At 32.3% G+C, this 13409-nt stretch overlaps 1 protein-coding gene across 7 annotated transcripts in view; it reads right to left on the bottom strand.

The window, feature by feature from the left end:
* The window catches only part of LOC132712771 (anoctamin-4-like), a 121013-nt gene that overhangs the window by 106209 nt on the left and 1395 nt on the right, over positions 1 to 13409 (bottom strand). For all 7 annotated transcript variants that reach the window (XM_060695204.1, XM_060695206.1, XM_060695207.1 and 4 more), the window contains exon 2: positions 8937 to 9397. In XM_060695204.1, coding sequence (XP_060551187.1) covers positions 8937 to 9353 — 417 coding nt within the window. In that variant the 5' untranslated portion in view covers positions 9354 to 9397. The remainder of the gene's footprint in view (positions 1 to 8936; positions 9398 to 13409) is intronic.

Below are 13409 nucleotides of genomic sequence, written 5' to 3'. Positions count from 1 at the left end.
ATAATAACTTACACAATGTATGACCATTGAGATACTATTTTTTCAACCAACAAAACGGCACAAGCATGAAAAACAATCATTGATTCTAAAAATTCTTTTAAAAATTTTAACTGTTTTGGGAAATGAAAACCCGAATTCCCTTCTTTTTGAACGTTTCCCCAAAATGCTTAAAGTAAATTTTTTTTTTAACATTTTATTAAAAAATTAATGAAAAAATTTCAAAAATGACGAAAACATGTCCAACAATGAAAAAAGCAAGTTTTAATGGGAAAATTTTGAGACAGGGCTGCAAATTTCGGAACCCTTTTTTCCCATTATTGGAATTTTGGGGGTTTAAATAGGTTAAAAAAGAGGGTACCAAAAAATTTTCAATTTTTTTTATTGGACCCTACCCAAGGGTGGGACAGTTGTTTCCAAGACTTTACCTTTTTAAAAAAGTTTCCCAGACCACTTAACAAAGTTTTAAAAGAAAAATGGCCAAAAGGTGTGCCAAAAAATTATGAAAAAAATTTTAATTATAAAAGAGAAATTCGGTAAATCGAAGTTGGGGAAAGGGGCAATTAATTTTGGGGAAAAACTTCGAAAAATCCGGGGAAGGGGGTTTGACCCCATGAAATCCGCTCTCAAAATTTCCCTGGAAAAAATTTTGACTCGGTGATAGTCTTAACGAAACCATTTAGTGTTGTTTCCCATTTATTAAACGGGTATTCCCCCATTTTAAAAAATGTTAAAAAAATGGCAAGTTTAAAAAAACGTTTTTTCACGGGTAATTATTTTTGCACAACCCTTGACGGTATACAATTAAAAAGTTACAAAAGGGGGTAAAAATAAAGACAAGGGGGGCGGGATAACATTTAAAAACTTTTTAGTATTTATTTTTCCCTGTTAAAAACTCACGCGACACCGGGTCCAAAGGGTTTTAATCAAAAGAAAGTAGTTCTTACTTTTTACTTTCAAATACCCCTACGGCAATTAAAATAGTAAAAAAAATTAAAACATTTTAAACAAAACATTTTTTCGCAAAAAAAAGGCTGTTTGAACACCCCGGCTGTTTTAACTTTAAAACCTGTCACACAAAAATGATTGGAAAAAACGTCTTCGCAAACCCGATAAAGGGGTGAAAAATTTTCTCGAGTCGACGGTGTCCAAAATAACCCCAAAAACTTCGACTTATTTGTGGGTAAATTTTCCACTAGATTTACTTAAAAAACGGACCACGAAAAAAAACCCCGGACAACATCCCAAAAATTTGAAAAAATAAAAAACTCGACTCATAATTAAAGGGTTTTTATTTAAAAGGATATATAGGGGGAAAAAATCGGGACTTTTAATTTTTTTTCCCACCCATCGAAAAAAAATCGGAAATAAATCGAAATTTGACTCAAAAGAAGTTTCCCCCGTATTATTAATTAAAAAATTGCAAAAAGAAGTTTAAATATAAACGTATTTTTTTCCTGGGGGGCGACAAATTTAATTATATTTTTCTTTCAATGCTTTAATGGTACAGATGTATCAATTGGATCCCACAGCATCAGATAACCGATCACCGATTAATTCAGCTGTAACTCAGACTGCCATCTTAGGGGATCAATTTTCATGTAGGAGTAGTTAGAAAAGTCAGTCACAGGTATTCATGAATAAATGGTTTTGTATACTGTAACTGGTGCCAAAGAATATTTGTCAGTATTATCAGCCATGTTTACATGAATACACTAAAATGTATAGGATGTGGATAAAAAATATTCATTGCCATTCAAGCTTGCACTTTCGTAATTAGAAAATATCAATTGTTCGGGAACAGTTTTAAGTATGTGTCTAAACAAGAGCTGTCACAGGAGACAGCCAAGCTCGACTAATAAAATACTGGAGGCAGTAAAGAGGACAAAACTATGAGAGAAAAATCAATTATGTATTAATATGTATTAAGTTATAGTAAAAAAATAACATTTGTTAACATAAATTCCAAGATCAAGGGAAATAATTCTAGAAATAGTCACGCTAGAGTTATGAACCTTGTCACACAACATGTGTGTTACGATAAGAAATATATATTTGAAGTTTGAAGTAGATACCTTAAAAAGTAAAGAAGTTATAATATTTCTTAAAGAAAATCCTAAGTTCAAAGAGAGATAAATCTGTGAAAATTGCTTCAAAGTTATGAACATTGTCACATAAAATGTAATTGATGATAAGGAATAATAATTTGAAGTTTGTAGTAGATATATACCTTTTAAACTAAAAATGTTATAGTAAAAAATAACATTTTTCTAGTAAAAAAATCTTAGTTTATGGGAAGATAATTCTTGCAATATTGGTGCTAGAGTTATGAACCTTGTCACATAAGATGGGGATGATGATAAGGTACATTTATTTGAAGTATGAGGGTGATCCCTTAAGAAATAAAGAAGTTAGAGTAAAAAATAGAATTTTTTCAGGAAAATTATAAGTTCAAGGGGAGATAAATCTGAAAAAATTGGTGCTAGAGTTATGAACCTTGTCACATAAGATGTGGTTGATGATAAAGAACATATATTTGAAGTTTGAAGTTGATACCTTAAGAAATGACAAAGTTATAGTGAAAAATATTTTACTGCACCAAAACTTTAATCTGAAATCTGGACGCGGACGCCGACGCCGGGGCGAGTAGGACAGCTCTCCATATACTTTGTATAGTCGAGCTAAAAATAGGCTTTCAATATGAGACAGCACTAGAAAAAATATATAAAAATATATATACAATGTACATACAAAAAAAAATTGAATATTACTGATACAGCAAGAAAGCTATGAAAAAAACCTTTACTCTTATTAAATTTTAATCACTTTAATAAAAAGGTATAAAAATATTATCACAAAGCATTATTGATGTAACACAATTGGTATATCCCATACTGGATGCTGTAGTATCCTAATATATTTATTACATTATAAATATCATTTATATCAAAGATATATAAACATACATGTATCATCATTAAAACAAGAGGGCCATGATGGCCCTGAGGTTGCTCACCTGTATATAGGACCCCCAACCCCCCCCCCCCCCCCCCAAAAAAAAAAAAAACGTTGCAGGGCCAATTTTAACCCAAGGGCTTTTATTTGCACAAACTTGGTAGACACCCATAAGAAGATAATTCATGCTAAACATCTAAGCTCTAGCTCATTGGGCCTTTTAAAAGAAGATTTTTTTAAAGTTTTTACTATATACATATAGTTAAAAACAATGACACCCCTGGGGCCGGGCCAGTTTTGACCCCAGGGCTTTTATTTGAACAAACTTTGTAGACACTTACTAGAAGATGTTTCATGCTTAATATCTAAACTCTAGCTATTTGGGTTTTTTCAAAGAAGATTTTAAGTTTTTGCTATACACATATAAAGAAAATCAATGGCCCCCTGGGCGGGGCCAATTTTGACCCCAGGTCTTTTATTTGAACAAACTTTGTAGACACTCACTAAAAGATGTTTCATGCTTAATATCTTAACTCTAGCTATTTGGGTTTTTTCAAAAGATTTTTATGCCCCCGCCATGTAATGGCCGGGGCATATAGTGTTACCCTGTTCCGTCCTTCCGTCATTCCGTCCTTCCGTCATTCCGTCATTCCGTCATTCTGTCATTCCGTCATCATCAGTTTCCGTTCATTATCTAAGTAACGGTTGCACACATTCAACTCAAATTTGACATATGGATATGTCATGAGAAAATACAGGTCAAGTTCGAATTTGGTCATGGTTCGATGATTTTTGGCAGAGTTATGCCCCTTTTACTTTAAAATAATATGAAATTTTCAGTTTCCGTTCATTATCTCCCCAACGATACAACACATTCAACTCAAACTTGACATATGGATATGTCATGAGAAAATACAGGTCAAGTTCGAATTTGGTCATGGTTCGATGATTTTTGGCAGAGTTATGCCCCTTTTACTTTGAAAATAATATGAAATTTTCAGTTTCCGTTCATTATCTCCCCAAAGGTACAACACATTCAACTCAAATTTGACATATGGATATGTCTTGAGAAAATACAGGTCAAGTTCGAATGTGGTTATGGTTCGATGATTTTTGGCAGAGTTATGCCCCTTTCACTTTGAAAATAATATGAAATTTTCAGTTTCCATTCATTATCTCCCCAACGGTACAACACATTCAACTCAAACTTGACATATGGATACATCAAAGGAATGCGCAGGTCAAGTTCAAATTTGGTTGTGGTTCAATGATTTTTGGCAGAGTTATGCCCCTTTCACTTTGAAAATAATATGAAATTTTCAGTTTCTATTTATTATCTCCCCAACAGTACAACACATTCAACTCAAATTAAACATATGGATACGTTTTTGGAATGCCCAGGCCAAGTTCGAATATGGTCATGGTTCAATGATTTTTTGGCAGAGTAATGCCCCCTTTACTTTGAAAATAATATGAAATTTACAGTTTCTGTTCATTATCTACCCAACAGTGTTACATATTCAACTCAAATTTGACATATGGATATGTCAAAGGAATGGGTAGGTCAAGTTGGAATTTGGTCATGGTTCGATGATTTTTTGGCAGAGTTATGTCCCTTTCACTTTGAAAATAATATAGATACATCTTAGGAATAAGCAGTTTAAGTTTGAATTTGGTCGTGGTTCAATGATTTTGGACAAACTTATCTTTCTTGAATGTTGGAAAAATTTTGAACTTTCAGTTTCAGCACTCATACTTTTGTGGAAAGTTTGAATTTGGTCGTGGTTCAAAGATTTTGGACAAACTTATCTTTCTTAAATGTTGGAAAAAATTTGGAACTTTCAGTTTCAGCACTCATACTTTTGTGGAAATGTATGTAGCCATTATTTTGGCTACAAATATGAAATATGCTATTTTCAAAAGGTTAAGACTGAATAATTTCAGTGCTTTGAACATTGTATGAAAATGGTTTGTGTTAACATTGAAAAGTTTTAAGGGCTTTGAACTGCAAATGAAAAAAATAATTTGTGCAAACAAATTTGGAACTAAATATTATAACATCTGAAATTTTGGCTGCATGCGGGGGCATCCGTGGCATGATGACACATTTCTAGTTTAAGTTTTTGCTTTACACATATAAGGAAAATCAATGACCCCAGGGGCGGTGCCAATTTTGACCCCAGGGCTTTATTTTGAACAAACTTGGTAGACACCTATTAGAACATGTTTGATGCTAAATATCTTAGCCATAGCTCTTTGAGTTCTTTAAAAGAAGATTTTTTAAGTTTTTTCTATATGCATATAGGGAAAATCAATGACCCCCGGGGCGGGGCCAATTTTGACCCCAGGGCTTTTATTTGAACAAACTTGGTAGACACCCATTAGAACATGTTTCATGCTAAATATCTTAGCTCTAACTTTTTTGGTTCTTTAAAAGAAGATTTTTTAAGTTTTTACTATATGCATATAAGGAAAATCAATGACCCCCAGGGGCGGGGCCAATTTTGACCCCAGGGCTTTTATTTGAACAAACTTGGTAGACACCTATTAGAACATGTTTGATGCTCAATATCTTAGCCATAGCTCTTTGGGTTCTTTAAAAGAAGATTTTTTAAGTTTTTACTATATGCATATAGTGAAAATCAATGACCCCCCGGGGGCGGGGCCAATTTTGACCCCAGGGCTTTTATTTGAACAAACTTGGTAGACACTCACTAGACGATTTTTCATGCCAAATATCTAAGCTCTAGCTCTTATGGTTTTTTAAAAGAAGATATTTAAAGTTTTTTCTTTCGGTTGCCATGGCAACCAGAGTTCTGCATGGAATTAAATTCTTTGAACAATTTTTAAAGGTGACCACCAAAGGTACATTCCTGTGAAGTTTGGATGAAATTGGCTTAGTGGTTTATGAGGAGATGTCATTTAAAGTAAAAGTTGTACTTGTCAAGGCACTCTATTCCTATGTACACTAAAGTAAGCTGTGTACTTGAGGGTTGTCATTTCTTGGACCCTAAAGTAGACCTTATACTAGAGTAGTGGGTGTTGCATTCTTCTCTACCCTAAAGAAGACTTCTCTTATGTAGGACAGGTCAAATTCTCTTTCATTTATTGAAAAAATACTAAAAATTATCTACAATGTATTTAACACTCTAGCGAACTCTATCTACTGAAAATTCATATTCTAACATACATGCAATTATAAAGATGTTTCCATGTATAACGTTTGTATACATAGTTTGTATATATATAGGATCATACACAATTAGTTGTCATTTCATACATGTATATAATTTTTATTCATACTTATATTTAACAAGTCCAGGAAAAAGTTATTAAGATTTCAGAGCGAGACTAAAAAAGGATTGGAGCAACACACTAAATGCTGTATTCCCACACTAAATAGCGTATTCCCACACTCCATGCCGTATTCCCACACTAAATGTCGTATTCCCACACTAAATGCCGTATCCCACACTAAATTTCGTATTCCCATACTAAAAATGCCATATTCCCACACTAAATGCCGTATTCCCACACTAAATGTCGTATTCCCACACTAAATGCCGTATTCCCACACTAAATGTCGTATTCCCACACTAAATGTCGTATTCCCACACTAAATGCCATATTCCCACACTAAATGTCATATTCCCACACTAAATGTCGTATTCCCACACTAAATGCCGTATTCCCACACTAAATGCCGTATTCCCACACTAAATGTCGTATTCCCACACTAAATGCCGTATTCCCACACTAAATGCCGTATTCGGGTATATATGAGAAAAGATGCTTAAATAATTAAATGCTAAAATCTCGCCTTTTCACCCAAATGAATGAACTTCAAAATGTTTAATTGACATCTCTACACACTGATTTATGTAAAATAATGAATAAAAAATTTAAAAATCAGCGAAGAAAAAAAAAAAAATGTCCATTTGATGATCATGATTTCTGCAAGTGTCTAGAGGTACTGCTCTAATCCTGAGTTAAAATCCAACATTTTCCTGGACATGCTAAAATAAGTCTCTATGACATGACAATTAAAATGTTCTTTTACCCAGACATGATAGTATTATATAAACCTAGAACAAGACACCCACAAGTGGTGTTAACGCTCGTCTGTTGAGGGCAATAATATTGATAACCCATTTTGACCAAAATTCTATTGGTATATAAATATAATAACGTAAACCCACTCTGGTGTTCCTGACGTGTTGTTCTTCATCCCTTCCTTATCACAAAATTATATTATTTAAAAAGAGACATAACTCCAAAAATACAGCTTTCAGAATTGTGCCCCTTTTCTAACAATTTTGCTCCTTGTCATTATCAGCAAGTATTCCAAGTGTCCATGTTTATCACTATTAAAATTTTTGAATATTTTGGGCTACATTAAACTTTTTGAACGACGACGGCAAAGACGATGCAGTGATCATAATACCTTGACTTTTTCTTCGATACTGATGAGCTTAAAAAATGGCAAAAATCCTCATCTGACAAGACATTTTGATATGTTACATGTTTAATATAAAGAACCACGTAATCATTAATGGTTATATTGTAATGTAAACTAGCAATGTCATATAATGTTAAATAAAAGAATCTAACATCTAAAATATAGAGAGAATACATACCAGTACAGCTCCCTGGTTAGATAACAGATGTGGTTAGAAGAAGAAACATCCAATTAATTTATTATATACCTACAGTATCATATTTGAAAGCAATTGTTATCAATAGGAAAAAACATTTATTTGATTTGCAGCGTAATGGATGGACGGACGATAAAAAAAACTAGAACTGCCACAGGAGTGATCATTCCCACCAATATAATAACTAATGTAAGTAACTTGAGCTGCCTTAGAACTGATCAATACCATCACCATCTCTATAACAAAGGATTGAGTCTTTCAAGGAGTTTAAAATTTAAAGGCACCCAACAGAGGTTTTTTGACATGAAGGGACTGGAAATATTTTTTCTACCATTTAATGTAGGTCTGGACCAGTAAGTTGTGTTCAAATTTTCAGATCAGACCTTTAATGCTTTATCTCGTTTTTCCAAAATAATACTTTTATTTTACAAAATGACCAAGAAAAAAAGTGTGGACACAAAAATGTGGGACATTTGATCTTTAAATTGAGGACCACGCTCCTTAGATCCATGCTATTTTTTATGAAAATTTTGAAAATGTATTAAAAAGTAAAATACTTTAAAGTGAACAAAGAAAATAATTTTAACATTGATACATGAAAGTAAGTTACTAAAGCAGTAGAATTATGGTGAAAAATTATGTCATAATTGCAAATAATATGGAAATAATATGGAAATTTTTACTTTTATCTTGAATCAGTTTACTTTTCTTAAAATCTCAGTACTTTTTTAATCAAGTTTGATTTTCTTGAAATATTTTGGTTCACTTTGAGGCGCGCAGCTTTTAAGGGTGACCTTGAGGGAGCACAACAGTGGCATTGGTTCTGCACATTGCCCAGTTGATGTGAAAGTTATAAATTAATGATAATCAAAATGATAATTAGGCAAAAGGCTGCATGATTGATTGGTACATTTCAGGAAAAAACATCTTTCTCATTTACAGGCCTGATAGAGAATCAAATCCATATGGTACTCGGAATATAATAAATCTTTGAAATGTTCGTAACAAGTTAAAAATATATTCAGATTATTAACCCTTAAAGTGCTCAGGAACTGAAAGTGTTAAGCCTTTGCCACCATAAAAGAGCCAGGCCAGCCTACACATCCGTGCAGTCTGACAAGGCTGAGTATACTGTTCAACAGTTGGCTGACAAACTTTTAATATTCAAATTGATATCCCTAAAATTGATAATGGACAGTCCCAAAAATGGAAGCGGGAAAAGTCCATTTAAATATTCAGCATGTTAAGGGTTAACCCTAAATAAGTAAATGGTGACTGTTGCTGTGCAAATTATATGTTAATGACACAAATCACAAATTTATAACTTACCCCTCTCAAAGGCATCTCTAATTTCACAGTCTCTGCTTCTTTGCAAAGTCTTTTAAATGGACAATGAAGTTTCTTATACACATAGCCGTCAATAATCTCTTCTTTTATAGAGAAACCCTCAGCTCTAATGGCCTTCTCAAATCGGTCCCGCAAATCTTCTTTCCTTTTCTTCGACTGTTTCTTCTCCTCGTCATCGTACTCGTCCGAAGTTTTCACTTTATGTACAAGTACATAGTCAATGCGTTTCTGCTCCGGATGTAATGCTGTCCCGAGGGAAGAGTATCTCCGTTCAAATTTTGTAAGTTTTCTCTTTCGCGTTTTATTTCTTCGATGTTTTAAATGCCCTATAGCACCGACAGCTTTAAATTGGCCATTTAAGACTGTCGCGCCATCTTTCGCCTGTGTTGACCCCTCCATCTGTGTCTTTTTCAGTTGATTAAGACTGACATCAGAACTTCATTCTGGAATGAAAATTAATTTTTCCTACATTTGTGAATAAAGAATTACCAACATGCACTTTTTAGATTAAATGTAAGTACAGGCAATTTGAATAAAGTATCTTTTTTTCTATTGTATTTATCCTTGGATAATGCTACAAACAATAATTAGTTTTCAAATTTTATAAATCATTATGCTAACAATGATAAACATGTATTAAGTTTCTTATCTGAATAAAAAAAACAACAATTTAGCAGTATTTGTTGCTGATTTTGAAGTAAAAGCCAAACCTAATTGAAGCTAATTGCATAAACTCAAAAAGGTTATAATTAAAACACACAATCAACTTTTTATGTCTCTTAAAATCAACCTCAAACATCTCACCAAAAATAATGTGAATAATAATCCCAATAGTGTTTTATTTTGCAATGTGCAAATAATTTCTATTGCATTCATTTAACAGTATCATGTTTTTGCCAGCCTGTTTAGTTCACATTAAATTCATGGTCCAAAGGCAGCAGTTTTGTCATATTGCCTGCAATCAATAAAAGTGTGCTTAGTTTATGTCCGGATTTTAATGGGTCAAAGTTTCCGGCAACATTGCTTCATTGTATATACTTGACTTTGAATAATGGGAATTCCAGCACATGTCCATAATAAAATGTCAATAAAAGATTTAAACATACAAATATACATATCCGTTGATCTGACATCACTTTAACCATACATCATTAAGCAAATGATTTGATGTTTATCATGCTTTTGTGTTAATGACACTTAGCACAACTGATTCTACCCATATACCCATATACCCACGGGACCATATAGCGGACCTAGATCTGATGGCTGATCATTGTGTGCAGTGTTCCTTATTCAATCAGTATTTATTTTGAAATTTTCTTTAATTTTGTCCCGATTGAAAGATGGACAAGTCCTGGGCCGGGCAGTGATTGAAGACATAATTTTACATTTTATAAATTTCATAAAAATAATTTGTTAAATATAGCTTTACACTCTTTAACCTTAGAGCAAGACAATTTGTCAAATATGATCCAAAATGACACTGCCATAATTTACGTTTAATTTCAGACCTGTCCATTACCATTTTGAGATATCAAAATACTAAAACTGCATGAGCAGTAATCAGTATTATAGGAGTCTACCTCAGGTGACTGATGAAACTTGGTATAGATAAGCAAGCGCAAGCTGATAGGGGGCTCAGTACTCTATTTGAGAATATGATGCACAAATTGGTGTATTTAATATTTGAGCCGCGTCATGACAAAATCAACATAGTGCGTTTGCGACCAGCATGGATCCAGACCAGCCTGCGCATCTGCGCAGTCTGATCAGGATCCATGCTGTTTGCTTACACTCTGACCCTATTACAAGTAGAGAAACTGATAGCGAACAGCATGGAACCTGATCAGACTGCAGAAAAAAGTTAACCACATCAATTTTGCAATTTTGAAGCGTGAATATTTTTACTTTTCTGAAAATCTAAGTAGATTTTTCTCAAGGTTGATTTTCTTCAAACATTTTGGCTCATCTGGTGGCATGGCAACTTTAAGCTTTTATATAATCAATATTTAGGTCATTTTCTATAGTCCATGGATCTCATCAATAAGTTAATAATATTTGTATATGACATTAGAGTGTTAGTGTTCTAATCTATAAAATACCTGTGCTGTAACCGGAGAAAAAAAAAACCCAATAAAATTGATCAATAACACTGAATTCAGAAAGCTTAACAGTTTGCACTGTAACGGTTGTATAATTACTTTTCATTTCAGACACATTAAGTTCAATAAATAAAATGCCTCCAATACTGTATCCTTTATCAATGTTTGTATTAAAGCGTTTAATATTCTGTTTATCAATTAATTGTATTACAGACATATTATACTAAGAGGATATTCTTTGGTTTCAGTGAAATATGAAATATATTTCCACAAAACATGATACAATTCCATATATTTTCATGTTAAGTGAAAATATATTACTTATTTCACAGAAAACAAAAAAACCTACCTTTTTATCTCATTCATATAATAATTATAAGGATATACATGTTTATCACCGTATATGTCAGTAATACCATGAAGTTGTAAACAAAATATAAAGAGGATATTTGTTTGTTTTGCATGTGAGATTGAAATATATTTCACTGAGTGAACACTAGATGCAATATTTTAAAATAGAATAGCTGGTTTTCACGAATGAAAGATATTTCAATCTTATATGTAAAACAAATAAATTTTCTTTTTATTTCATGCTTTTTAAAGTACCGTAATTTTAAGTATTTTTCACTGATTTTGCTGTGTAATGTTGTGCATTCTCCTTTGTGACGTCATCACATCATGACGTCATATCATTAATTTTGAAATATAGTTCTGTTAAAATTTCTCTAATTTGTTACATTTTTAACAGTCATGATGACATCGACTTTCTTTTCCTAAAGAAGCAAAATTTTATGCATTTATTTCTGCCTGTTATTCCAGTCAGCATTCAGATATAATTATGTAGTCAGGCTACAGTGAAAATTATATTTTATAAATTTCACCAGTGGTTTATCAGAATATAAACATGTGACACATTACAGTAAAACACTGGAAAGCATGAAATAATACACAAAAATTGATTTTACCCATGAAATATGGTACTATATTAGTCAAATGTATACCATATTAGTTTAAAAAAAAAAAAATGAGAAATAAATATGAAAATGGGTGAAGTCAAACTCATTTTTATATATTTATTATCATGTGCTAACCATTAATACTTTGGTAAAAAGGAAAAAGGGAGATAACTAAGTAAAAGAAATGTGATATTGCATTGATATTTCAAGTTCAAGTAAACATCTCTACTGGTTTATGAGATGGGAAGGGACAGCTAGTTACTGCACACAAAAAAATCTATAACTTGACCTTGAATGCCAACCATTTATGATCAAATCAATGTAAAGTCTCATTAACTTGATGGTCAAATCCTCTCAAGGTTTTGTTGTGTCCATTTTATGAAGACAATTCATTATAATAATAAGCATGCTATAGATATTTCCTAAGTTATAAAGCCACCAATTTGTCCATTTCTTTAAAACTGTAATATTATGAAACTTGACACGTCCAAGATGCATTGTAATTTTTGCAGTGATTGTCATGTTTGTCCCAAGTATTAATAATTTTCCATACACTAATAGCCAAGTTTTACTGCCATTATCATTAAGCAAAAAAAAAAACAAAAAAACATTCAATAATTACATCTTCAAGGTCAAGTTCATTTAAAAGTCAAATGTCAAAGTTACATGTAGTTTGATTTTCATAAAGGTCTTGTCCTAAAGGATGTTGTGTAAAATCTGGTCCAAATGTCCAAACTTCTGGTTTGTTCTACATGTACTTTATAGTGGAGGCCTTATAATTTCGAATAAATCAAAATACATTGTCCTTTTGATTTTTGGACATTTCTGACAATGAATATTTTCTAAGGATAATTTAAACAAATATTTATTTTTTCCCCATATTTAATGATATTCCAAATGATATTACAAATTATGTTATTCTGCTATAGCTGTGGCTAGCTGTATGGGCCTGTAATGCCAGAAGCAAGTTCTAGCCGTATGTGAGTCACGTACGACTCACCTCTACACACTGTTGAGGCTAGCCATATGGCATTTTAAAATAAATAACTTAAAACAATTATGAATATGCAAACTTGTGCTCCTAAATGAAGATTTTATTGAATATCATGAAAACTTTATCATATACATTAATTTTCGAATCAGAAGTTTTTTTTCCTTCTGAAAATCACAGATTTTCAGAATTAAAGTCTGTGAGAAAATAAAAAGAGAAATAAACAGAAACATTATTTATCACTTCTATGGACAATTATAGATGTAATACATTTGTAATACTTTTTTGTCTTGACAACTAGGCTTTTAGCAGGCATTGAAAATTTCTTTTAATGATGTTCAAAGAACAAAATTTAATGCTTTTCATGATTGCATATTAGCATGCTATCGTGTCAATCACAGACTTT

This window comes from Ruditapes philippinarum, unplaced genomic scaffold (genome assembly GCF_026571515.1).
Source record: "Ruditapes philippinarum isolate M1 unplaced genomic scaffold, ASM2657151v2 ctg5910_1_1_1_1, whole genome shotgun sequence".
In the NCBI taxonomy this organism is placed as follows: Eukaryota; Metazoa; Mollusca; class Bivalvia; order Venerida; family Veneridae; genus Ruditapes; species Ruditapes philippinarum.
The sequence above is the reverse complement of the archived record's forward strand: the minus strand, read 5'-3'. Positions and strand labels throughout refer to the sequence as shown.